This window comes from Nelusetta ayraudi, unplaced genomic scaffold (genome assembly GCF_046127955.1).
Source record: "Nelusetta ayraudi isolate G7.1 ecotype Tasmania unplaced genomic scaffold, CSIRO-AGI_Nayr_v1 ptg000027l, whole genome shotgun sequence".
Classification (NCBI taxonomy): domain Eukaryota; kingdom Metazoa; phylum Chordata; class Actinopteri; order Tetraodontiformes; family Monacanthidae; genus Nelusetta; species Nelusetta ayraudi.
Window position 1 is genome coordinate 6,278,433 of NW_027466077.1, and position 26,818 is coordinate 6,305,250.

At 45.8% G+C, this 26,818-nt stretch overlaps 2 protein-coding genes across 4 annotated transcripts in view; both read left to right on the forward strand.

Annotated features, from left to right (window-relative positions):
• Positions 1 to 268: 268 nt before the first annotated feature.
• Positions 269 to 12,292, forward strand: topaz1 (testis and ovary specific TOPAZ 1). Of its 3 annotated transcripts, XR_012927162.1 has the most exons (21): positions 269 to 1,104; positions 1,767 to 4,416; positions 4,497 to 4,546; positions 4,781 to 4,881; positions 5,185 to 5,234; positions 5,323 to 5,384; positions 5,488 to 5,546; positions 5,893 to 5,979; positions 6,246 to 6,303; positions 6,382 to 6,533; positions 7,653 to 7,745; positions 7,819 to 7,919; positions 8,710 to 8,773; positions 8,861 to 9,032; positions 9,107 to 9,207; positions 9,362 to 9,527; positions 10,261 to 10,413; positions 10,557 to 10,760; positions 10,883 to 11,069; positions 11,524 to 11,780; positions 11,977 to 12,292. XR_012927162.1 is itself a non-coding variant. In XM_076030378.1 (19 exons), exons 1-19 carry the CDS (start codon positions 423 to 425, stop codon positions 11,720 to 11,722), a joined length of 5,304 nt encoding a protein of 1,767 aa, XP_075886493.1. In that variant the 5' UTR covers positions 270 to 422; the 3' UTR covers positions 11,723 to 12,292. The 3 variants fall into 3 exon arrangements, 2 of the variants coding, with proteins under 2 accessions (XP_075886493.1, XP_075886494.1); XM_076030378.1 differs by lacking the exon at positions 5,893 to 5,979 and having other exon boundaries at positions 270 to 1,104; positions 11,524 to 12,292; XM_076030379.1 differs by lacking the exons at positions 269 to 1,104; positions 1,767 to 4,416; positions 4,497 to 4,546; ... (3 more) ...; positions 5,488 to 5,546; positions 5,893 to 5,979 and adding an exon at positions 6,051 to 6,115 and having other exon boundaries at positions 11,524 to 12,292.
• A 1,843-nt stretch (positions 12,293 to 14,135) lies between these two features.
• trim71 (tripartite motif containing 71, E3 ubiquitin protein ligase) overlaps positions 14,136 to 26,818 on the forward strand; it is a 35,565-nt gene continuing 22,882 nt past the window's right edge. The window contains exon 1 of the mRNA XM_076030380.1: positions 14,136 to 16,148. Coding sequence (XP_075886495.1) covers positions 15,402 to 16,148 — 747 coding nt within the window. The 5' untranslated portion in view covers positions 14,136 to 15,401. The remainder of the gene's footprint in view (positions 16,149 to 26,818) is intronic.

The window sequence follows — 26,818 nt, forward strand, 5'->3', positions numbered from 1 at the left end:
TTTTTAAATGTTAGAGTGTGGAGTTTGGAAAGGGAAACTATAAAATAAAAATGGTTGCCATTTGAATTTGTGTACTTTATTAAGATAATAAATGTCAATTTATGGACACCTTAAATAGCAACAGAATTAAATTATTTTTCACGCAGACAGTGAAGAATTACAATCTGCGTTACCCAGTTTGTTTGGTTTTGTTCTCTTCAGTTGTGTAATAGAAAACATTGCGCATGCGTAATGAAGGCAGGCACGCCCTGGCTGGTTCCATCGTCGGTGTGTTTGGGTATTTTCTAATAGAGCAGGCAATCTTGACAATTCTTAACAGGTTAGACCATTGTTCTTGTACTTAGGTTGTTAATACGATATTATATATTCGGTTGTCAATACTGTACAGTGTACACGCTTAGAGTCGTTATTGTTTTATCGGAATGGCTTCAACGTCTTATGAGGTCGAAGTTGGCGCAGCTCTGTTGGAAGATATTGACCGGCTAAAGCCGGTTCCTCGACCAACCGGTCACGAACTGGTCCAAATACAGCAAATGGCACCTGGAAATGTGCGCGTTAGGGCCCGCAACATCCCGGGAGTCATTTGTGTCCAACGACAGAAAATGGTGTTAAGTAATGTGAAGTCATACGATGGGAATGGCGGACAGGAGGTGGAACGGGAGGGGCCGTTCGCTGAATGCAGGTATCAGCAGAGTCGAACGAATGGCAGGTTAAAGTGCAGATTGAAAGTCGGGAAACGGTGCAAACTCCGCATGAAGTTTACATGGCGTTTACATACTGTAAGTTCGCAGGCAACACTGACACAGGCCGAGGGCCGCGGAGTGAGCATTATGCCGTATCAGCTCAAACTAAAAGGCGAGCGCCAGGCCTCTAATGGAACATTCCTAGACCGCACAGTGTCGGGTGTAAACCCCGGTAGATGTAAATCCCAACAGATGAACATTGACACTCATGTGACCCACGGTGCCAAAGGCTGCACAGACATTGGCGGTCATTGCCGAACCAAGGCCAGTCTCACCGAGTTTGACGTTCAGTCCACAAGCGCCAACACGGAACAACAAGTACCAGCAGCAGGAACACACTCGATTACCTCCGGACTGTCAAGTAAGATGCACCCTAGCTGTATTTGCCCCACCAACCTGGTTCGTCCATCAGTTAACCTATCGATTAACTCTGGCTAATATTGCAATTAGGTTTTGAAAGTGAACTAATAATTGAAACAAAAAAACAAAACAAAACAAAACAAACGTCACTACCTCTTAAATCCTACCGTTTTGCTCCCACGAGGATTAGCGGCCTAGCTCGCTGTTGCTAACGCTAATCTGTTTTTAAACGGGTCCATAATAAAATGTCGACTGTTACATATGGAACTTGCTATTCTTGATTGCCCATGTCCTTTAATTAGTCGAGACAAGGTTACAGACAATACAAGAGCAGCTATGGAACGTTAAATTTCTTGCAACCTGCTGGATGTTGCAGTCGCCCGCATTCAGCTAGCCGCCTAATGAGCCATCAATGAAAAGCAATGAATGATGTGGAATCCCTCTTTCAAATTTTCACGTCCAACTGAAAGATCAGGAGAATCAGTGCTATTCTCTATCCAAGTTTGACGTTCGCAGTGTCTAACTCTTGTCTTATTTCGCGTATTATTATGTTTTATCTTACGTTGGTGGGCAACCATACTGCTTAGCAATGATAATACATTCTCTTTGCATGTCTCTGTGGAGTTATTGAGATTTTTTCTTCTTTCCCGATTCTGTTTTCAGACATTGATCGATTAACTCACCTGATCCCCACTCGACCTGTTGATTCAGAGGAGTTAACCAGAAGAGTTTTCAGACACAACTCTAAACATGGTTCCCCTAGGAAGAGAACTTTGGGTAAGCAGGGCCACCAAAGCTGCAGCCAAGGATTAGAAGATTATTTAGACTTAAAAATCAAAGAAAGAAACACTTCTTGGACATCTTGGAAAATTGGAAAATTGAAAGGCCAGTACCCAAAAGTGGTACTTTGTGACATTGCCAAGAATGGGGTCTCTTTGAGTCAAGATTGTAGCTACAATTTACCAGATGTTCTCAAGACAAAAGTCATACATTGCTTCAAGCAAAAAATGAGAGCTATTTATCGATTTGAGCCCAGTTGTTTGGGGTACAACACACATAAAAATGAGAATGAAGCGGCGGGTAAAAATAGAGAATGTTGCCCAAGTGTTCAATCTGAACACAGCATCTGTCCGTCTTGGATAGGGACTGAGCACCAGAGACATCTGAGAGAATGCACAGATGCACAGACGTTTCCCAGGCATAGCACGTGTTCTTTCCCCCAGGAATTAACAAGTGAAGGCTCCGCAGCCTGTTCTGCCTCTTTCTCGGCAGGTGAACAGTTGCACATGGTGGGTGGCTATGGGGCAGACATTGGCGATAGAGGTGCTGGGGAGGATTTCAGGCCAGCATTTCCCCTCACAGGACCCGATGATCTCAGAGAAAAAAGAGTAAAGCTCGGTGACAGTGTTAAAAAAGGTACACTGTCATCAACTCCAGATTTCGAAAATGCTGCTGCAGCAAGAAGCGGTTGTGGCGACAGAGAGGAAACATGTTCTTGGGTAACTGATGAAAGTCAGTCACGTGCAGAGTATGCACTTGGGAACAGTACGTCTTTGGGGGCGGCCGGGAATGAAAACCGTTTCTGCGAGGAAATAAATTCCAGTGACGCACCAACGCTGTTGGAGGTGTTTGCTCAGAATGACAATGGAGAAATGGACGGACCTGAGTCCTTTACCTGCCAAAGAGTTCAGGCCTACGTAAAGAAAAGTGTTTTTTCCTGTGCACGCACAGATATGCCCTGGCCCTTTTCTAACAGACTGCAAAATACTGCATTGCATGCTGTGAAACCAGTGTGTCCAGCAGAGCTCATTGATCCTCCAGATAATAGTGAGTCTCCGCGAAATCGAAACGAGCCAGATGCATTCAGAAACTCGACTAATGGCAGCCTCTCAGATGCACCTAAATGCTTCTTCTCTAATCCGGCCCTGCATGATCCTCAGCAAAATGACGGGAAGCAAGATGGCGAAAGAGGAGAAGGCAGCGAAACGCAAAACAACGGGAGAAATGATGATCATATGTCTGTGTGCTCGCCAGAAAGCACAAACGTCGAGCTCGCGCCCCATTTAATTGTCGCTGAAAGATCCCAGGCTGGTCCTGCTTCAGATGAAACAGACTTGTCTGCTATCTCAACCTCAGCCTCATTATTGCCAGACAGCGCACCTCAAACTGACAGCGCTGCGTCCACCCCACCCCCATCTGTGCTTGGCCTGAACGACTGGGGAAGTGCCACGACTCTGTCCTCTTTGTCATCTCAGTCCACCGCCTCAGCTTCGTCCTTTCAACAAAAGGAACCAACGAGCGTTGACTTGGCAGATGCCTCCTTCCCCAGCTGTCTGGTCCGAATTGTGGAAATGCCTCCGTTTCACTCTGAAAAATCCCAGAGGACGTGCGCTGCTCTATTTTCTCCCTCCCACAGCACAGACTCCAGTGAGTCATGTGATTCTTCCCTTCTCCTGCCTCAGGATACAAACCTACGCCGTATGGAACTCGCAGACACCGGCCCTCCTAAATTGGAACCATATTTTCACACGAGCCCAATTCATCCTTATCTTACAAAAGACAAGTTGTCTGAGTGTGTGCTGCGCACAAACGGATTTCTAGACACCGAGTTCACCCTCCCACCATTGATCTCTCCCATCTCTTCACCGCACACCGTGGCCTCCAAGGGGGGACCTCTGGCCCCTTGCCAAGGTTGCTCGGATGAAGAGGAGCGAATCCAGACGCCCACCTGCAGTCACATCGAGTCAAACAGATGTGACGTGTCAGAAATTGTTAACGCAAGATATGAGACCTCCACAGACAACACTGAAGAGGTTATTCCAGGATTAAAACGAGTCTTGGCAAGTTTCACACGGGCAGTTCCTCCAAGAGGAACTCTGCCCTTCATTCATAACAGTGAGGACTTTGATAGTAATGCAGAGCAAAGTGAGACTTCTGAGGAGCATGCCCCAGACCCTGAAGGTTGGACGGCCCATCCCCCCGGGGTTTTACGAGAACGCCAGTCCTCTTGCAGCAGTAATGACGATGACGGCAGAGCGGTCAGATCGAGCTCGTTTGCTTCGTCACCAGGGGGAGAAACTGAGCAGACAAACACGAAAGCCGTCTGTGATCTTCGGCAAGGTGTTTTGGATGAGTTCTCGGCCTATGAACGTGACATCCTGCTTATTGGTGTGACCCAGGACGACCCTGAGCTGTTTGAAAACGTTCCTCAGGAAAGTTTAATAAATTTGGGCCCGACGAGGACCTGGGAGACGACTCAAACGGCCGCACCGTTGCCGAGATCACATGGAGCATCATCGGCGCTGGTGCAAAGGTTAGTCCTCAGATGTGGTCTGTCTCTGATGGATTGCGTGTTCCCTTGCTAATACAATTACTGTGTTATTTGTGTTTCAGGTTGTCCACAGTCAATATTAATTACCTCTGCAACAGTCCCGATAACACAGGTATGGACAGCGCAGCCGTCAAACCCACTTAGTAAGTTTTCAGATTATGTCACATGGTGATTCGGTGATGTGCACGTCTCCATACGCCACATGGTTTCTATTCAGTTAGTGATGACGGGAAATGCTTCGAAGCCTGAACAGGAGGCAGCCGAGACTCAACTGTTACGGAACAAAATATAAAATGTACAAAACTATACTTAAATCCATCATTGCATCTCTATCTGTCTTTTACAGAGGACAGCAGTAACCGGCCATGGAGACCTTCCTGTCGCAGCACCTACGCAAAAACTCTAAACAACTCATTGTCATCCCCAGAAAGTCTGTCTGAAATCATGGTAACGTAATGCCTGCTGTGTGGGGTTATAAAGTGGAGGAGAAAGACTCTTCCTGGGACTGTCTGTGCAGAAGTCCCTACTTCGTAAAAAGAAAGCCCAAAAAAGAAAAAAAATACTGAAGAACATGAAGCACCGCAGCATTACAGTCTTAAAAAGAAAAGAAAAACACATTTGGTCACTTGCAAAATCCATTAGGGCATATATGATTGCAAAATTATATCTGCCCTAAATCCCATTCAGATGCTTGCTGTACCCCGGCATGAGTGAAATGTGTAATACCATGTTCAATCTATCTTTCCATAGGTTCTGATTGATGATAACAGGAACCATCATGTCGGTGAAATCCCTCACAGGTGGGAGTTTCTCACACAAGCCAAGGTTTCTTCTGTCTCCGTCATATGTCACTATTTTCATCATCCTTGTGTTTGTGTCGCGTGTTAGAACACAACCAATCAGGATGGTGAACTCCTCCAACAATCACTTTGCTCGGATAAGCAAGAACGGTGAGGAGATTTGCTTTTGTATTTCACCTACTGGCCTGTGTCACTTATTTTTTTTCTGGTAAATGACAAAATAAATAACTGTCCTCCTGTTATTTCCACTCAGGACAATTGAGCACAATCCCAGCCAACGTAGCTGAGTCCAGACCATACAAATCCAGTTCTGTGAGTATTACTGCAAAAAAACATAAATAAATTTGTGAATATAGCTCCTTGTTTTTTTTTTTACCACGTCTTATTCGATGATAAACCTGCAGACGTGCAATAAAAATACAGTGCAGGAGGTTTTATTTTCGCAGATCTGTGCCACTTATGATTTGACTGATCATAGAATTGCAGAATTGGCCAATTTAAACAGAATGTTTGTAAAATATTGAAATGGCTATCATTTGAATAAATATACAAAACGTACAATGCGAGAATACAATTTTTATTATGTTTTAAATATTCTTTTGCAGTCTCAACGCTATTATTATATTAATATAGCAACTACACTGCTCTTTGTGCTCAGTACTGCAGGATGTACTTCAGTGAGAGCCTCTCCTGTGGGTATAAAATGTGCCGCTACCAGCATGTTCCCATGGAGGGGGATGAGAAGGTACGACTCAAGAGTTACTCTCCCTCAACTGTTACATTTCTAAACCAGAGAGATTTTACAGCCCCAAATCACTTCTTCCAACAAGATGCACAGCAACACAGTTTTAACAATGGGGGATTTGAGTTGTGGAAATGATGTGAAGAAAGCATGAAACCCTGGTGGTTTTTATGCTTTCTGAGGGAACAGCGCCCTCTGCTGTGGTGCCATTGTAAGTGTGCGCCTACGTTTTACACGCGCTGACTGGCACTTTCCTTCTCGATTTTCAGTTTTGCATCGACACAGTGAGAAGATTCAGCAGAAATCCCACGTGCTTGCAAAAAGCTGGTAAGTTCCTTTTCAGTGTCCAATTCAAGCCACGACTGACGTCTCATTCATGTGCTCTGACGTTCCGACTGTGTCCAGGAATGGTTTTCACGAGCTACTATCACAACAATCCACCCGGAGTGTATTTCTCCATGCCCGTGCTCCTGACGCTCTTACGGACGCAGCTCAAAGCAGGCATGGTCTCTGACGTGTTCTCGGTCCTCAGAGTGAGCGTTGCCCACAGGATAGTGGTCAGTGTGGCATCAAACACATCCAGCACTTTTCTCTTCTTTTCTTTTTTTGTGGTTCTAGAGGTTGGGCATTTGACTTTTTGCCAAGCCTCGTCCCCGTTACTTTTGACAATAACGTCAATCCCAGCAAAACCTGAATACTTTCCGTGAAAGCTAGCCAGGCTAAATCCAAACAAAAAAAAAGATCCAAATATCTGTTCTAGCCTGCCTTGACCTGGAAGCATTGACCTGTTCTCTTTATCCAGTATCCATCGAGCACCTCTTGTCTTGTGTGTTTGACTTTGGGAAAGTGAGAAGGCCTTAATTCCAGGGACGGGCCAAGCAAAGGCTTACCTTCAATTTACACCAAAAGCGTCTGCGGCGCGCGTGCCGAGCCGCGCAGAAATCACTCCGTACCATCTCACACCAAACGAGTTCCCGAGCGCCGGCATCCAGTGGCGCGCCGGCTTGATCACATTGCAGGATTTCAAGATCGCGCGGCAACCCAGGTAGTTTAGCATGTATTTAAAGAAAAAACGAAACAAAACTCTTTTGCCGTCCCAACTGCGTCTCAAGTATCGCTGTGTTTAAGAAAAAACAAAAAAACAAAAAAGAAACTGCTGGTTTAAAAAATGTAGGTCTTTAAAGTATACCTGCATTTTGTTCATCATAGTTTCAGATTTAAAGTTAAATACGCTTTATTATTTGACAGCCGAACTGAACAGTGTTGAAGCCGATGCGTCACATTCACGCTTCAGAGTAAAATACAGCACATATGAAAACTAAATCGAGCACAATCGGAATCAGAAAACCGGATCCACGGTGTTTTCCAATCATTGGCTTCCTGCCTGAACGATTCTACCTGCTGCAATTGACGCGGTTGTGACGCACGAAAAATAGAACAGCCGCGTATTTTTCCCAAGCAGCGCAGTTTCACCCTTCTGGGACGCTTTTGAAACGCGCCCGAGTCACCACCTGGTGGTGTGAACTTGCACGCTGACTTAAATGGCTGCGGTCTGACCGCGCTGCAGACACTTGTGGTGTGAATTGAGGTTCAGAACAACTTTTTTTATTGTGTGGTGAGATACTGAAGAGAATCCTCCATTGACTAACTGCAGATCTTCTTTTCTGTCTCGGTAGCCCAGCTACGACTTCCTCTTGACTCTGTTCCACGATGTGAGAGAAAAGGGTCATGTGAATTATATGTCCGGGCTAATGCAGCTCACATCCCAGGTATCTTCAGCACGGATATCCTCAGGCAGCACAGTCACAGAATCCAAAATTCACTCTATGCATGTATTGATAGATGGTGAGTGCAGGCCTGGTGCTAAATTTGGATTTCCTTGACTGTATTAAAAACACCCCTGATGGCCAGCAACCAGTTGGCTCAAACTCTACAACTGGCATGTAAGTGGAATGCGTTTCTCTTTTTCACTAAGTGTCACCACTAGATGTCGTAGTTACGCACTGCATTTACAGCGTACATGCCCTCGCGTTCTAAACATTGACCATTTTGTGAATAGTGTTAAGCATTAGTTTGGAATATTACAAGTAAGAGAATATCCCTTTAATTATTCTTTTTGTAATTTTCAAATCGCAATTTAACCTACTGTTTTATCAGGCTTAATTTACCACTGTTGGGTCTTAGAAAAGGGCCAGTGGTTTAAAAACACACAACGAGTGCAATTGTCGTTACTTTTCTATTCCAAGTGTCAATTTGTCACTAGTTTTGTACATTACTAAACCTGTGCCGATGTCCTTAAAGCAGTGGTGCTCAACTGGTGGAGTCTCAGGACCCACAATTTTCTTTTTACCTTATAATGAAGTTGTGACCCAAATTCATTCCACCAAAATAAAAACACTAGTCAGCTTTTCATCATGTCTAGTAAAGAAATGATTGAAATGATTGAATTTAATTGTGTGTTCTGCAAAATAAATGCCCAACATTTTCTCTGTAAAAATATTTGTTTTAAAATCCATTTTTAATCACAAAAAAATGAAAAGCGGAACTGCCTACTTAGCCACGACCCAATCAGAACAGCTCTACAACCCACTTTTGGGTCACGACCCACCCGTTAAGAAACGCTGCTTTAAATTCTAGTTCCTCACTGATGTGCCAAAGTCATGAAGCTTACTTTTTGACTGCTCACTTTGAGGAGAAACAAGTTCTGTGTTTTTCTCTTCATCTTTTAAAAAGGGCTTTCTCAGCTGAATCTTCTCCGGACTACATGAAATTGGCTCACGCCATTGTAGAAATCGAGGTTGGTCCCCCTCCCCTCGCTTGCAGAATAACATCTGTCAACTTTTCCAAAGACTTTCTCCCCTCAAGTCGTCAATGTCTTTGGCAGCTTTGTACCAGGCATGAGGACTGGAGGGGCATGGGGGATGTTTTCAGGTCCATCTGCCAATCCAACCACCGGCCCAGCCAGATGGATCACATCAGTGGCCGCATCGCCATCGCGCTGCTGTCCGAAAGCAAAGACAAGCTGTCGCTGCCCTACGCTGCCTTTGCTCACACAGGTAGCAAATACATCATCTCACTTTGAATAACTGGATGAGTCGTCTCTCATGGGAGGTATGTTTTTTTCCCACAGTGTTTCAAAATAAGGATGAGAACAGCCTGGTTTGGGGCCTCTTTGGCAGAATTGGAGTCTCTTTGATGTTAAGATACCACAAAACCCACCAGTGGGCCAAGGTGAACGAGCCCGTCACGATGCTCTGACATTGTAAAGAAACTTTGTAATGCTGACACGTTCAAAAAAGCAGTTGCAGCATTTTAAAGAGGCTCACATTTATGATGATAAATGGTAAAGATGATTTATTCCATGTGTGTTTGCCTTTGTTTGCAGGGTCGCAAAGTAGTGGAGGTGCTCATTGCATCGAAGATGAACTACTCAACACTCAAAGGCTTGTTCGGGAACGAAGACAGCACATCACGCTGCTTCCTGCTCACTGTGGCCGCGGAGCTGTTGCTCCTCAGCGGCAGCGTGGAAGGAGCGCTGAAGACACTCCGAGGTAACAGCATTTGAACACCGGTGGCAGCCACAGTAACACGGAATAAACACACATTTTATTTTTAAGAGACTTTACAAGTACTTAAAGGTCCAGTGTGTAATGTTTGGTTTGGGAAAAACTTGACATATTGCCCATAAATACATTAATAAAGTGGACACTCGCAGTACAATAAAAGTAATTTTGTTTTCCTACCTTTAGAACAATTCTCGTATATTTAAGAATGTACTGTACATAGAGCCAGGGTCTTGCTCATAGTTAGCTGCCATTTCCTAAGGAAGCCTGGTGTTTAAGGAAACCCGTCTGACAGTACCCAAAATACAAAACATACAAAACTCGCTGCCCAGTGGGCTTCCATAAAACTTTTACACACTGGACGTTTTAGAAACGTAACTAAATAAGGGATAAATTAACTCTTCAAAAATTTTGTTGCAATTTGTCAGCACTTTTGTCAGTGCATGAATAGTCATTGGAAAGTCTTGAACCAAGAACAAGACGTCTAATTGATATGCACAATCAGAAAGACTCATGACCATAACCTATGGTCAAAGGAAAAAAATGACCTGTAGTATTGTTAGCATTTCTTAACATTGGTATCGAATATGCATGGCTTTTATATTGTATACACACATACCCCTTCCTTAATTAATGTGATTATTGTCATTTTAACAAGTTTTGTGAATTTGCAAATACTACAGAACTGAACTGTTAGTTTTGTGTTGACCGTTTTGCCCAGAAAACAACTGGTTCGTGAGCTCGAGCTTGTGGCCGTGCGAGACCGCAGACCTGGAAAACAGGATTCACATGTTGATGCGTCTGGCAGAGAAAACCTCACACAGAGACACTCTGGAAGTCCTCTGTAACCTTCCCGGCCTCAAAGAACCAAATGGTGAGGAGCTAAAAGCCCTCCTCAGTATTTTTATGAAAAGATCTGAAAATCTAATGTAATCTAATAAAATGTTTTTATACCCATCCACATGTGTTTCTAGCTATCGATGTTCAAATATTGTCCGACGTTGTTGTTTTCTTCAGAGCTGGTCGACATTTCCAGGTTCTGCCCTTTGTTCAGCGCTCACCTGCAGACTTGTGTGGACAGGCAAGTCCTCCCTGTGGCCTCTGACACCGCAGACTTCATGCTGTCTAAGAAAATGACGGTCGATGGCGGCATGCTGCAGATACTTTTACACAAACTGGGGAAACAGAACCTTTGGTTGAGAGCAAGAGAAGTCTTTCGACGTGAGTATTTTCATGCTTAGCGATGGAGAATTAGCGCAGTTTCAAAAAAATGATAGCTGAAGGAATGTCCCCCGGCTGTTAACTCGGGCTTTGAGTCTAAATCAAAATTCAATCTCCACAAGGTTCTCTGGGCGAGGTCTACTACCCGGGCTTGTCAGCTCCTCCTGGGTCCACATCACTGGTCGTCCCCTGTCGACTGGGAGAGGTAGAGTTGGCTCTGGCCATGGAGATGTTCATCACCGTCAACGCCTCAGCCATCCGCAATCTCACCGAGATGGGCGAACCCAGCCTCACCATCACCCTGAAAAGGTATCCTGTCTCTCTGAGGCTGTCAATAGCTGCATTTCCATGACCCCTGGAATTGCGTGAAACCTAAATATTGCACTTAAAACCTCTCAAATACGGCTAAAATGTTTTTTTCGCTCTCATGAGGTGGTTCTTCAGACGTATTGATATAGAGGAATATCGCAAAAGTATCATGGAAACCCTTTTTGCCATTTACACGTCACCGGACGTGACGCACAAGCGAAAACACAAAATCTTTTCTACCTCCATCCTCTTTAAAGTGGGGTCTCGCAGGACGAGATTTTACAAGAATTACGGCTTATGCGCCTTCACACCATTCAATGGAGACACCTGCAAATCACAATTGTACTTTGTCAAAATTTTAGAAATACCGCTTTTATTTTGCAAAAACTCATGGAAATGCAGCGACTTGGATTGTTTAATTCATATTTCATAATACTGCCTTTCCCTCCTGCAGGACTCAAAGTGTTGAGAGCGAGTACCTCTCAGCCGCCAGCCGTCTCCTCTCTGCATCTTGCATTCTGCTGCCCAAACTTATTGTTCAGTACAAGGCAGTGAACCCGTCGAAGGAGCAGGTGTTTACCGTATGTCCTTCCTCCGCTCGCTCTTGGCTACGCCATAATCACCTGTGGGCAAACGAAGTGTGGGCAAATTGATCGCTGCATCAACCACATTACATCATGTTGTACAAACTTGAATCTATCGGCTCTCACGGTGAGTAACTCAAGTCCAGTCGACGGATGCAAAGATGCTGTGTCTTTGTTGGATGTTGCTTGCAGGGTCCAACTCAAGAAGGAAAGCACATGCAAAAGACTAATGCTGAAAAGGCGACCCTAGATTATAATGCAAGAATTCGTTTTTTCTCCATTTTTTTTTATTTTTTAAATACACATTTCTTTTCACTTTTCAGGAATCCCTTGTTCCATAAAGACTTCTTTTTGCTGGTTTGTCTTTGGTGTCACTCATTTGTGTGAAGAACTGTTCAGAAAAAAAGGAAAAGCTCTGTTGCAGCAAAATCCAGTGAAGTTTTCCATTGTTTCATTTGTAACAAATACTTGTAAATAATGGAATACAAGAGACTCTCATACATACCGCGTATGTATAATTATCTTTGACATTATGTTATGAATATTCCTGAAAATACAAAAGCTTAACTGTTGCTTGTTTGAAAGCTGTTGATTTCTATGTGTGAAGTTTTTAAAATAAAACAAAGTTCTATAAATGTTTGCTAACTTTTTCATGTTTTTATAGCCAACTGATTTTCCCCACCATCTTTTATTACATTTTGTCCTGTTATTATCCTCATATGAAATATATCGTGAAATTTGTAATTCTTTAATTCCGCGTCAAACCAAATAGACACAAATGGTAAATGTACACTTAATACGAAGTATTGAAGTAAATCAAGTCAAAATATCTAAATGGGACGGATCTCACCAAACGCAAATTGTCTGCTGGGAATCATTGTTCTGAGACTCAAGTATCTCTAACCATCACACCCAACATATATCGCCTGCGGACTCACTCATTTTGTAAATCTCTTAAACCTTGGCCAAGAGAGCCAAAGCTGTGCTGCATGAAAGAGTGGATTCTTCAAAGTTGAACAATTTGATTCTGTTGCATCATCAGAGCTCATCAGATCCCTCAGTGATCTCGCTTCACATGCTATTCAGGGGGGGGATTTTTTTCTCTCTCACTTTGACGCATCGGCATAACCTCTGACACGTGCTGCTCTGTCTTTCTGCCTCAGCCCTACTTTGTTTGACTTGCGGGGTTGCTGTAAATCATCTGGCCGCCTGAACCAGTGTTATTCTTCCGTTTAACCCTCACAGATTTATGAAGCAATATTTGTGACCTGTGTCAAATTAACTTTAAGTGACTCACACGCACTGAATTTGTCTTCTCCGTGGACTGCAAAACTGACTGGATCACTTTATCTTTAAAGATAAAATATTTTTCACATCTATAGTCAACCATGACCTAAATTGAATTTTGTTCCTCTTTATTTGTTGTAATTGTGTGCACATCTGACACAGCGTCATCACTGACTGACTGTTTAAGGTTACAATTACACAAATTGTTTCACACTTTTTGATCTTTTGACAAAACTATACAATTATTTATGATTGTATATTTATTCCTGTTCCAAAGTCTGCAAACACGAGTAGTCGCCTTGCCTTGCCATAAACTGCTCAACATGAATACCTCTCATACCTTGGCCACATCTGTCATGCAAAAACCTTTCAGAGCCCTCTTGGTGGCGATGACTCCGAGGTGATTCATCACCATCAGGTCTGTGAGCTGTGTTTTCTGAGGCAATGTCATATTTGTCAAGACACCTCTTGGTTTGGGGCCGTGAGTTATAATTGTCAGCCCCTAAAGCTTCGGGCAAAACCGCTACGGCTTCTGCACGAGTGATGGGTTTGTTCGCGAACGAACCGGTTCTAAGAGCCGGCTCCTTAATGGGAGCCGTTTATTTTTTTGCAGCAATTTACAACGCGTTTTAGTGATGATAATGTATGATAGAAAAATATAAAACAAAATAAAAATAAATAAATATTAGAAATGGGATCAACCCATAGTAAATACCTTAATATTTAACACAATCACACACACACACACACACACACACACACACACACACACACACACACACACAGCACACAGGAACCAATTTTTTTTTTTTTATCTGATTGCTTTTTGTTTGTTTTACAATTCCTATTTTTTTTTTTTTAATCTTGTGATGTTTCGTTGATATGTTCTTTCACTTGTGTTGAATGTGTAATACACATTTAATATTTTGATGTCATGAACATTAGTCAATAATTTTAGCACATAATTTGGTAATAAAATATTACAAGCGACAAAATAAAATAAAATAAATAGTCCAAAAACCAAAATAACTCTCTTTTTTTATAACGCTCTTTTTAGTGAGCAGAGCCAAAAGAACCCTATCGATAAGCCTGCACTCCTCTCTGGAGCGGCCCCGTCTCGCGAACGCGCCCTCCCCCGTCGTGAGCGCGCGTCCGGCGCGCCCCCGACACACCCGCCTCCCCATGGCGGAAGTCATTCCGCTTTGCGCTCAGTCGGACCAGAGCAGCTCGCGGTGCGGCAGCCCCGAGCAAGTAACTTGTGTTTACACCCCCCAACAAAACACTGTTTTTCCCTCGGCGGTGAGTGAACGACTGGCGGCGACGACGATAAAGAGAGGACGCGGCCCGAGCTCCGTGCGGTCGTCGGACCGAGTTCCCTCAGTTTGCGGCGCACCGAGCAGGAACTCTTTAACGCATTCCTCCACGCAGAGAACCACGGAGTGGTGGTGGTGGTGGGGACCCAACCAACCGACGGACTGACGCGGCGGAGGAGCCGAGAGCTGGAAGCGGCCTCGTCGCTTGGGGGTTGGGGGGGCACCCGTAGGTGTGTGCGAAGGGGGTCTCTGTTTTTTTTTTGTTTTTTGTTTTTCATTTTTTGCTGCTGCTACCCCTAATGTCCCGAACGCACCCAGCGAGAGTGCCGCTTTGATGAATAATTCACGGTGTCGCTGTCCGAGGCTCGCACTGCGACTACCCGCCGATCCCTGGCCGCGTCCGACGCCCTGCGAGCGGGCCCCGATGCTGGACTGACTGGAGGGCGACGCCATAACGACAACAAAACGCGAAAATTCGAGAGCGCCACATTGGGGAGAAGAGGAAGAAATCACTGAGCCGTACTGTGAGTGCTTCGCTTCCTCGACCCCCGGGTGTTGTGTTGCAGCGTCGAGCCCCCTCGTCATGTTGTCGAGTCGCCTGGCCAGGAGAGACGGAACGCTCAGTAGTCTTACGCCGACCCAGCGTCGCTCCGCTTCGGGGTTGATTTTCTGAGACTCGGCGAACCACCGACGTCGTGTTTTTGCTCATTTCCCCCCCTTCTACCCCGTCGACTAAATTTGAAAGAAATGACGCGGCTGCTTCCCCCTCAGAAACGCCTTACACGACTCATATGGTCTTAAATATCGTTTCCATCTCCGTGAAACCATCTCGGAACAACTCTATGAAAGAACTGGCTACCTCCTCACTTTGCATCAGGTCAGTTATATAATACAGAGAGAGAGAGAGAGAGAGAGAGAGAGAGAGAGAGAGAGAGAAAAACCCTGTAAATCGATGAAGGCCGTTTCTACTGTTGGACTGCTCCAGTACCTTATTAATCTACCTCAAGAGACAACTTTTTTGACGCAACGAAACCGGGCCGACGTGCGCCCAAATGAATACCTCAACATTGTTTTTGCCTCGCGTGTTGTTGTTGTTATTATTATTATTATTACTATAAAGTGAGCCGTGTGTTGCCGCGAAAGTGCAGATGGCTTCGTTTCCAGACTCGGACCTGCAAACTTGCCCCCTCTGCAAGGAGCTGTGCGGCTCCTCCGCTCCCATTTCCTCCAGCTCGTCTACCTCCTCATCCTCCTCGCACACCTCGTCCTCCTCCAGCCAGACCACCAGGAGGCTCCACGTCCTGCCCTGCCTCCACGCCTTCTGCAGGCAGTGCCTGGAGGGCCAGAGGAGTCCAGGGGACCCGCTCAAGCTGCGGTGCCCCACCTGCGACCAGAAGGTGTCCATCTCGGAGGCCGGGGTGGACTCGCTGCCCTCCTCCAACTTCCTCTTCAGCAACCTCCTGGACGTGGTGGTGAGCTCCGAGGAGCAGATCCAGAACAAGAACGGCCACCATCACCACCACCAGCAGCAGCAGCAGCACCGGGTGGGCCTGGGCGGGGGCTCCTCTGGGTTCCACCACGGCCCTGTGGGCCTGCTACACCCTCACCACCTGGGAGAGCCCCAGTGCAGCTCGTGCGACGAGGAGAACCCCGCCACCTCCCACTGCCTCGACTGCCAGGAATACCTGTGCGACAACTGCGTGCGGGCGCACCAGCGGGTGCGGCTGACCAAGGACCACTTCATTGAGAGCCTCCACCTGGGCCGGGCCAACGCCAACAGCAACTCGGGCCAGCCGGGGGTGTCGGTCTCCCTCGCGCAGTCGCTGCAGAACAATTTCGCCCTGCTGTCCCTGTTCCAAGACCGCATGAGCTTCTGCCAACATCACGACAATGAGGTGAGTAGTGTTTGTAGTCAAGAGGGCTTTATCTGCCTACCCAGCTGAAAGTGTGTTTCAGAAAATGTGTCTTTTTTTGCATCTTCACCAAGCCTCTTCCCTCTGTGGCATCACTATCGTTATTATCCTTTAGTGTTTGGCATTAATGCACACAGACAAAAACATGCTGACAGTGCAGTTGTATTCTATGGTCAGCGCTAGTGTTGTAGTACTCGAGATTGGTCTTGGGTCTCATGATCGGCCTTTAAGGGTCCACTTTGTAACTACTTTTTATTGTCTCGGACTCGGATGCATTTTTACTGGGTCTTGTCTCGGTCTCAAACTGGACGGACTGGGTATTGGACTGGGTATTTTTGATCCAGACCAGTCAAGAATCAGCCAACACTGCAATGACACGATAATAACGGAACGGAATCCAGCTGCTGCCGTTTTACGCTCTGTTTGTGACACCCAGAGTGACACAGCCCCTTATTCCTAGTTAACTTTTTTTTTAAATTCTATTAAGCAATTTTTTTTTCATGGTTTGAAATGATTGGCAAAGCAGCAAAATGTTAAAGAAAATTATTAATAGATACCTTGCTGATAAAAGATGTTGCTGTTCGATTTAGAAGCAAACTTGAATTTCCAAAAAATACTGGTAATTTTTTTCTGTTTTGTTGTTATTTTCTTTGCTTTTTAAAGTCCTGTTCTTGTCTTGATCTCGATGCTCTCTGGTCTTGAGAATGTCTTGGTCTCGCTTGTTGCAGTCTTGACTACAACACTAGTCAGCCGACTGTCGAACCATACTGAGGGCCATATGGCTTTTGGGTCAAAGGGAGCTGAGTGGCTCTTCACCTAGTTCCCTGGAGACAAACAGGCACGTGTGCTGAGCTGGATTTGCATACACACTACCACACATGCATGCGGCACTCGCATGCTTGTGCACACTCACAAGGCAGATCAGTAGGTCCTGTGTAGTTTGCCTCTTCTCAATTTTCTTCCACCGACGGCACCGCCGCATATGTTTTATAGACGATCACGTACGTTTTCATCACCGCACTCTCCAGCCTTTTTCTGTACGAGCTGTCGCGACGGAACCCTGGCCTGGCGTTCTGCTTTAGCACCATATCATCGGGATAAAGTGAAATCCAAGCGCCTGTTGCACAGGAAACTTGACTTTTTCTTGGGCCAGTCACATGCTTAGAGAGAATAACAAATACTGCCAATAGGGGGTCTTGGAATGTCCTCTTTGGACCACTTCTGGTTTTTGTTGGAGAGCCCTGAGCTGGAGGAAAGTGCTGTGGAAAATGGTTGTCGAACTCATTAGTAGAAATGAAAATATTTTCTCTTACTACATTATTAAGATGTCTGCAAGATTGATCAGCGGTAGTCGTGGCGCGGCGTGTTCACATCCAGCAAAAGAGCAACGAGCTCTTTTTAGAAATGAAAAAAGAAGTGTTGCAGTCTCACGCAGTCTCGCACATTTTTACGCCATGTGCGTTTGGTTTACAACCCGTCTAATCATTAAACTTTACTTTACATACAAGGCTGCTCATCCTTTGATGTTAATACGCAGTGCTGTGAAGGCTGGCGGGAAATATTTTTAATGTTGAGACACAGTTTATGTCAATAATTTGTGGGAAAAAAAACATTTCTGTTTTCTGATGCTGTTTTTGGTCTCATGAATCAGAAGGGCCCATGTTCAGACGGCACATTTTTTAAATGTATACATTTTTGCCAAATGGGTCCAACCTGCTATCACAAGCATTTAATTATTTAGTGAGCTGATGTTTGTCAACAAGATGTAGCATTTGCAGTTCTGAGGGGAACAAACTTTAGTGCTTTGTTCGACAAAAGCTTACACAATATTTTTTCATTTTATATTAAACTTGGCACTTCTTTGAAGGTATGTAATCTTTGTCATCTGTCTGTTATATATTTTCTACAAGCGTGAGAGCTGATCATAGTTATATATTAGGTGAGATATGATTCAATGTCAAGCATTAGAACTAATCACAGTTATATATTAGGTGAGATATGACGCAAGGTCTTGGACTCAGATGTGCAGCAGGTGCTGCGATGCCACTGCATTTTTTTTGGCAATGAAAATACTGGTTCATAGTTGCAATTTTTAAACTGTGCATTGAGACTGCAGTGATGCAAGAACATTTTATGATTTCTTTCTTTTATTTTTTTTTTTGCTATAACCCATTTTTCTTCTGACCCCCCTCCCCCATCCTCCCACCGATCCCCTCCCCCTCAGTTGCCAGTAAATAAGTGGATTCGGTTTTCCAGTAAGGGCTTCATTTCCCAGTAATGCTTCAGTTGCTCACTGGGCTTCAGCCCCGAGGGATGCAATGACACAGGAGAGGGCTCTACTTTCTGTTGAGCAAGATGAGCAGGGAGAGTCATTGTTGGTCGGCCAGCGCCGCAGCCGCCATGTGTTGAGATGCTGTTTCATCTCTCCAGACCATGTCTATCCAAACATGATCTGTCCACCCGTGCAAACATTCAGTTTTACGACGTACGATAAGTAACTGACTTAAGATAACTATTAAAAACAGTGCTGCTCTTTTGTAGGTTATTTATATGGTTGTCTTTGCCTTTAAAACGCCTGATGCAAGGTCACATATGTGTTCTTCCTTGTCCCTGTCATTGTATGACTCCCTGTGGAAATTGATAAAAAGGGTAGAAGGGCTTTTGGTCAATTAAACCAAGTTGTTTGGTAAGATTGTTTTCCCGTCTCACCGATTTTTAGCCCATCCAGATTGAAACCGCGTGGCTCTTTTGCAGTGTGAACAGTCACAAATCACATGAAATCCGATTTTTGCCAAACGGATTGAAACCGTCTTCGGGAGGTACTTTCGAATCGCATTTGGACAGATGCGTCTCGCTGTGAACAGCTCCAAATACACCGATGGGTTCTGACTGTCCGTGACGTCACTCTACGCGACACGAGACCCAATGTGCCAGACCAGAGAGCGCCATTCCAGGTGCGGAGCTGTAATGTAATGGAGCAGACAGAAGAAGTAGAAAACAGCAGTCCCTGGACAGAGGAGGAACCTCATTGGCTCATCAGTGTGTGGGGAGATACTGTAGCCGCATTCAAGCCAAGCTCCAGGCCATGTATTGCAACAAGTCCATGTAGTTTTTGCCGCTGTCGCAATGATATGACGTCACACACTCCACGCGCTGTCGTTGCTACAGCAACCTGTCAGATGGGTCAATAATGTGGCCCGGTCTGAACAGAGCCAGATCCCATTTGGACACTTGCTATAAACAGTGTGGACAGTCAGCCCTAAAAAACATATTTGAGAAGGAATCTGATTGGAATAAGATAACACAAGATTTATAGTAAGACGAGATCTGGATCTAATTGGTGATGTCTGAATGAATTTTCGCGATGCGTCATCACAGGACCGCTTACATCAGCAAAAAATAAAGGGATCAAATGAAGGAAACTGGTCAAAATGAACAAACAGCTGATGAAATACTTAGCCGCTGGATGGTATGCAGAGAGCCAAGGGCTAACCCGCAATTCTGCTCAGACTTTAGCCCATTAAATGCAAATTAAAGTGTGATTCACATTCAACAGTGTGTATGGAATTTGGGACAGTTCCAGCTCATTTCATTGATCCTGCTTCTCCTTTCGCGAGCGGCTGATGTCACCCCTTTAAACCCAGGATGCCTGACTCAGACACACGCATCTTCAGCCAAGTGAGAAGGGAAAAAAAGTTTCTTTTAGGAGGGGCACGCAGAATATTTCCAAGGCTCCGCTGGAGGGATGAAGCCAAAGAGCCGTGTTATTCTAACTTATGGCGGCCCAAGAGCGAATATCGAATGTATTTGGGTTGGCTGGAGCTGTCTGCCGCTCCTCTGCACGCACCTCGATCTGTTGCGAAGCCATTGTTCACACTCTCGCTGGAGTTCGCGACCGTTGGGCGGTGCAGAGGAACTGAAATCATTGATTTGAGTGAAAGGAACGTCGAGGGAGGGGTTGGAGAGAAATGGAAGGGTCTCAGCAGTCGGGAGATAAGACTCCTTGAGCAGCGGAGGGAGCCAGCGGCCGGCTGATAAGAGCCTATTGGCTACGCGCACGCTCGTGGCGGGGGTGTGTGTGTGTGTGTGTGTGTGTGTGTGTGTGTGTGTGTGTGTGTGTGTGTGTGTGTGTGTGTGTGTGTGTGTGTGTGTGTGTGGCGGGGGTGCGGCGGCCCACTCCAGCCGCACATGAATGTCAGCCGTGCTCGTCATCAGCGTGTTTTTGTGCGAATGGAAAATTGGATTACATCAAAAACGCTGCCCTCCGCTTGTGAAGCGTGGAAACAGATAACGGCGCCCGCCCGGCGTCCATTAGGCCTGGAGTGACACCATAATCCCCGCAGAATGTCACTCTTGTGCTCCAGATGGAATTGTTGTCACCGCGACCACACGGGGCGGCGGGGTGGTGCTGAATAGAACCCAGAGCGCCGTCCGCCTTCTGTGGATTGTGAACGCCTCGCGATTGTCAGCGTGACGTGAGGTTGAACTAATCAGTCTGGCGGCCTACTGGGGTTCCTGGCGAGCGCTTCCCTCGTGTCTTTTTTTTTTGTGTGTTTGTGTGCGTTTGCTGCTTTTGGAGCCGCGTAAAGTGCGAATTACTATTTGAATGATTGAATTTTTGAACATTTTTTGAACATTCCCCAACCTTTCTGATGTGGACAACCGCTTGGCCAGTTGTCCCCCCCCCCCCCACCTCCCCTACCAGCCCTCCCACCCCCTCCCACCCCCCCTCTCCTTCTCTCACTGGCTGTGAATGTTTGCAAGGAAACCTAACCCAACACTGACGCTGATACAAGGCCAGAGGAATTCCTGTAACTTGAGTTTATACCTCCTGGGTTCTCTTTTCCCCTTCTCCCTCTCCCTCTCCCTCCCTCCCTCCCTCTCACACATACTGACTATTTCCTCCGTTGACTCCTGCCTTTCTCATCAGCGCTCGCCCTCCGCTCGGCGGGGGAGAGACAATGGACATTGTGAACACGCGTGCAAAACGAAGAAGAAACCCCCCCCCGCAAATATGATTAAGCAGCTGTGACTGCTGAGGGCCCAGTGATTATGTTTCATCACTGCTGGAACCATCCATGTGAGTGTGTGGCGGTGGCAGCAGCGCTTTTCCTTTCCAAGAGCATCTCCCATCTGTAGCTAGTTATCCCTTGAAGAGGATTATAGTGTGTGTGTGTGTGTGTGTGTGTGTGTGTGTGTGTGTGTGTGTGTGTGTGTGTGTGTGTGTGTGTGTGTGTGTGTGTGTTTCCATGCAGCCAGCAGAGTTGGATTATATGAAGTCGGACTTCCAGGCTTTTAATGTGCAACATGTGCCCAGTAATTAGGGAGCATTCCCTGTTTCCTGTGCGTTGTGAATGTGTTTCATGTAGTGGAGTGTGTGTGTGCATGCATGCGTGTGTGTGTGTCAGCTTTGATGTCCATCTGAGGATTTTGAGCCATATAAAGTAAATGGATAGAAAGGAAGGCATTTATCACATTTATTTAACTCCATTTTTCTTTTCTTTTTTTATCGCGGCCTCTGCTGCTGCTGCTGCTGCTGCTGCTGCTGCTGCTGCTGCTGCTGCTGCTGCTGCAGGAGCCGCTTCATTCCAACCACCAATCCCCCAGTCATTTCTGGTTTTGTCTCGTTCGGCCTGGGGCTGACTAATAGCCTCCGTAGTAAACGTCTTGACGTCTGAGCGGAAGCTCCGAGCACCGGCAGTGTTCGTCGCCGTTCGAAGCGGCAAGCGGCCAATCAGAAGAGCTCCCCCCTGTCTGACGAGGACCGACGGCCCTGACACTTCCGAGTTATTATCCCGTCTAATCCCGCCGCGACCAAAAATAAACCGGCTTGCCGCCGCCTGCGCGTACGCCCATTTGTCACGTCCACCCCTCCGCCACGTTCCATTTTGTTCCAACAACAACAACAACAACATCAACAACAACAACAACAACAACAACATGCTCTTTTGCGTTTGCGTGGCTGACGTCCTCGCCGGTGCGTAAAAAATGCACAAAAATGCTTTACGCAGAAACGTAAAACCCAAAATAAATGCACATTTCAAAAGCCCTTCATAGATATGCCTATTACATCTCTTTTATTGTCATTCTTTTGGAACTTTATTTTAATTTCACATGTACTTTAACATAAAGGCTGAGGAGATGCTTTCATACAGACACTTACCAGTCCTTATGTCTTTACCATAATGTTATCGCTTGCTTTAGTTTTTTTTTTAATACAAGTCCTTCACAAAAGTTCTTAACTCAGTCGTGCCTGTTATATATGTATAAACCCATATAGTATTATTAAATTTAGTTCCATCGGCTGAGTCAAGCTACATAGCTACACATAGCTTCAAGACTCCACAGACACCAAAACAGTATCTCTCCAGGAATGTGTCAACATTTGTACACTTTACCATATGTGACGAGTAGATGTGGTTGTTTTGAACCGAACAAGTGTGTTCAAATAAAATACGGATACAAAAAAATTAAATGAATTCAATTAAAATTAAGGAACTAACAATAGAGGAACCTTTGCTCAGTCCTGGCATTGCCTGGATTGCTGGAGAGCATTTATCATAAAATCAGATTTCAGTTGTAACCTTGCTGTGACTGCCATTCTTTTCATAGTCACAACCTCTCCGAGTATTTTTTGTTTGTTTGACCGGGAGGCTGCGGTTTCTTGAGCTCCTTTATGTTGGAGCTATAGTGTGAGGGCGGCTCGTGCGGTGGTGTTGTCCTCTCACACAATCCTGTGACTCAAATCTTTTCATAAATAATGACTATTTTTGCTTCGCTGTCTCGTCGCTTCCTGCCCTCCTTTCACATGTTTTGCCAGACATTTGGTCTCCCTTTGAAAAAAGAACCCGGCAACGCCCCCCCCTGGAACGGAGCTGTTGTGTAACAGTTGACGTCTGCAGCCTCCTTTTTCTATTCACACGCGCTCCTTCTAATTCGGACGGTGTCATTCGCCTCCTCCCGCGCTCACCTTTTCGCTCTCCCCGACGACGACGACTACTCTTGTTGTTTTTCCCCTGCCCTCCTCTCCCCTCCCCCGCTCCAGTATTAAACACAGGACAGTCGCGTCACATGCTCGCTGGGGTAAGTAAGCCAGCTGACGGCCGTTTGTTTTCCTTCCCCGCTGCCCCGAGCCGACCAATCAGCTTGCCGTCTGAGAGCCACCGCCCCCCTTCTTTCTCGCTCTCTCTCTCGCTCGCTCTCTGTCCCCTCCCCCTCCCCCACTCCCATGCGCCGCCGTATCTGGCAGAGTTTCAAAACACCAGCAGGCATGTCCGTGTTGTGTCAGTGGCAACGGGCCAAGAGGAGTTACGAGTTGTGCGAGGGCGGGGCGGCAGCGGTGGCGGCGGCGAGGGGAAGGAGAGAGTGACCTGTGTGTAAACGAGACGCGGCGGCTTGTTTTGGTAAAAGACGAAGAGTGTGAGGTGCCCAGTTTAAAAAAAAGGAGCGCTTGGCCGGCAGATGGTGTTTCCCAGGGATTAGTGGGAATGACGCTGGAAGTTGAGGTTTTACTGGGATAATCCCGACTGGGTTAAGCGCTGCTGTCTGCCGTCTGGGGGTCCGAGTCCATTAGCTAATGTTCGTCGCCCTTTACAGTTTGAGGAGAGACTGGAGGAGGAGGAGGAGGATGGGGAAAAGGGGGGGGGGGGGGGGAATTCCATCCAAAAGATGAAAAACTGGTCCGCAGCAATCTCAAAAATCTTTCATAGTATTACTGACAGACTGAGGAAGACGTGGTCGAAATGAGTTTATGTTTGGACCGAGGTGCCTGTTAGTAAAACCATTAAAGATTTTGGAGATGGAGGATGCTTGAGTGTTGCGGCCCGTTTTTCTATTTATTCATTTTTTGGGGTTATTAGGAGCGGCACATCTATCCTTTACTCCTTTACCCTTGCTTGGTATAATTCCACGTCGGGGCGCGACTTGACTCGAGGGTTTGAGGCGATGGAATTTCCATCGTAGCAAACCTGCTCTCTGTGTTTGCAACCGAGGCGGCGTGAGGCGACACAAGCCGCCTGTTGGACGACTTAAGTGGAAAACGTCTCCGTCCGTCCGCCCCTCCAGACCGGAACTAACTGCGAGAGTCGCCGCGCTTTTGCAGCACGCGATGACAGTAGCATTGTGATGCTGACGTGTGGTTTTTAGTTTTTTTTTTTTTTTTTTTAATTTTTAGACGTTTTTAGACCCTAAACAAACATCATCTGACATGGACCTCGAGGAATGCCCCTCCTGTGTGTGTGTGTGTGTGTGTGTGTGTGTGTGTGTGTGTGTGTGTGTGTGTGTGTGTGTGTGTGTGTGTGTGTGTGTGTGTGTGTGTAAGAGAGTGTGTTTGTGTTTGTGTGTGTTTGTGGCCACACCCTTCTGACCTTTCTTGTTTCCCATCTGTTGACACTCAGGTAAAAGCATAGCGCAAATAGGTCGAAGGCGCAGTCAGGCAGGCAGGCAGTCAGGCAGGTAGTGATTCTGAAAGGCAGCCCAAACCCCGTAAGAACAAACTGACATGTGAATATTTATATCGCAAAAGTGTGAAATGGAATGGAAACACTTTTTCGCATTTACACGTCACCGGACGTGACGTACGGGGTCGCGTGAAGTAAAAATGGTGCATTATGTTGGGACAGAGGAGGAGACGGTATTTTTTGTTTTTTTTTACAAGTAATCAAAAAGGAAAATATAACAACCATTCTTGACAGTAAACAAAGAAAAACAAACGTAATCCTTTTAAATTTTGTCCTGTGAGATTTTACAAGAATTATGGCTAATGCGCGTCACACCATTCAATGGAAACACCTGCAAATCACAATTGTACTTTGTCCAAATCTTTGAAATTTCGCTTTTATTTTGTGAAAATCTGTAATGGAAACACAACTACTGATGAAACTGCAGTACCTTTACAATCAGAAGTGACGGAATAAAGAGTTGTTTTTTTTTTGTTTTTTTTTTAAATAAGCGGCATTCAATTCAATATCAACAATTCATTCTCATTCCGCTGCCCGTTTGTGTGTGAACTTCAAAGGCCCTCGGGGATCTATTTCCAGCTAAACGGCAGACAAAACGACAAAACGGCATTCGGGCACGGCGGCGCGCCGCAGATGTCGGAGCATCTCACTGTCAGTTTTTTCTTTTTCTTTTTTTTCCCCGCTCGACTTCTCCGAGAGAACGTGGCCTGTGCGTGCATGCGTGCGTGCTCGCGCGTTTCCCAAAGCAGCCCCGGTTTTCCTGGCGTCGCCGTGTGACATTACGCGGCCCACACGCTCCCCTCCCCCGCCCTGGTGTGCACGCAGGCAGCGTGTGCTCCGCCGAGTGATATTACTGGCTAGCTGAGCTCGTGCCCTCTCCCCCAGTTCCCAGTACGTAATGGGGGAGGGAGTGAGTGAGGGAGGCAGGGCAGAGGAGCACATGTGAGCAGCAAGGCCGGGCTCACAGCCGTTAAATTTATTCAATAAACCCTGTTTCCACTCAGCGCTTCCCAGTTTGCCGCTTGCCAGTTTAGACTGCGGTGACACTTTTCCGCTGAAGACGCCAATGTGTCGTCCGGGCATGCAGGCCGCGGGTTCTTCCGCTCCACTTTTGCTGTCATCATTTAGTGTTTGCATTTTTTGCGACTCATGCGATAAAAATGAAAAAATAAAAAAGGGTTTTCAACATCTTGCCACCAGAGTCTTTGCAGAAATCCACATTAGTTCATTCTCCTGCTGACAACCAACACAAAAAGAGCACATACCATGCAGGTAATTATGAGGTTAGCCATGAAAATATTCTTCGGTTCTGCTCGGTTGCTCTGTTTCATCAATCTTTCATCCCTTGTTTAGGGATTTTTTTCACCATGCTTGCTGTGGTTGTATGGTTTTTATTTTATTTATTACATTAAGACCAATGTCAGGTGTACTGTGAAAAAATTATCCAATTTCACTTAATTAGTCTAAAAAAACAAACAAACCTTCAATTAGGGAGTGACTGCTTTAAATGACAGTTGAGCCTATTTTCCTCTCAGGATATCAGCTTTGTGTGCATCTAAACAGGCCCAGCTTTTACACTGAGTGAGTATTAAGACTGTATTGTCACTGTTAGGCTTAAAAGTGTAATTTAATAATTTTACCGGTTACTGGTGTGAAATGGGATTTTTTTCAATATACACAAAAATAAAATCCTGATTTTCTCTGAACACTCCATTTTTCATTTAGACATAGAGCTTTTCCACAAGTGTGCGTAATTGTTAATGAGGCTAAGACTCTCTAAGACTCAGTATTTATTTCTGTGCAAAGCGGTGGGGGAGGGGGGTGTGGGGGGACCCCCTCAAATTAGTGGAATTAGGGGTCGGGTTCCAGCGCTCAGTTTGGGTGCCGCGGCGTAAATCTTTCTGTCCTTCCTCCTAAATACCCATAATCCAATGACATTCGAATAGAAACTGTTTTGAAACCGCGCAGTCAGTCTTTTTATGGATTATTAAATCGGATTTGAGTAATCGCTCCTCCATCAAATTAGTTGCGTCCCCTGGATGGAATCAATTTGCGACGGGAGCGTTAAGGAAAAGGGGAGTGGGTAGTGGGGGTGGTGGTGGTGGTGGTGGGGGGGTGTACGCAAAAACGTCGTTACGACGGGAACGTTTTCATTTTCGAGAGCACTCCGAGCGTGTTACACCAGCGTAAACT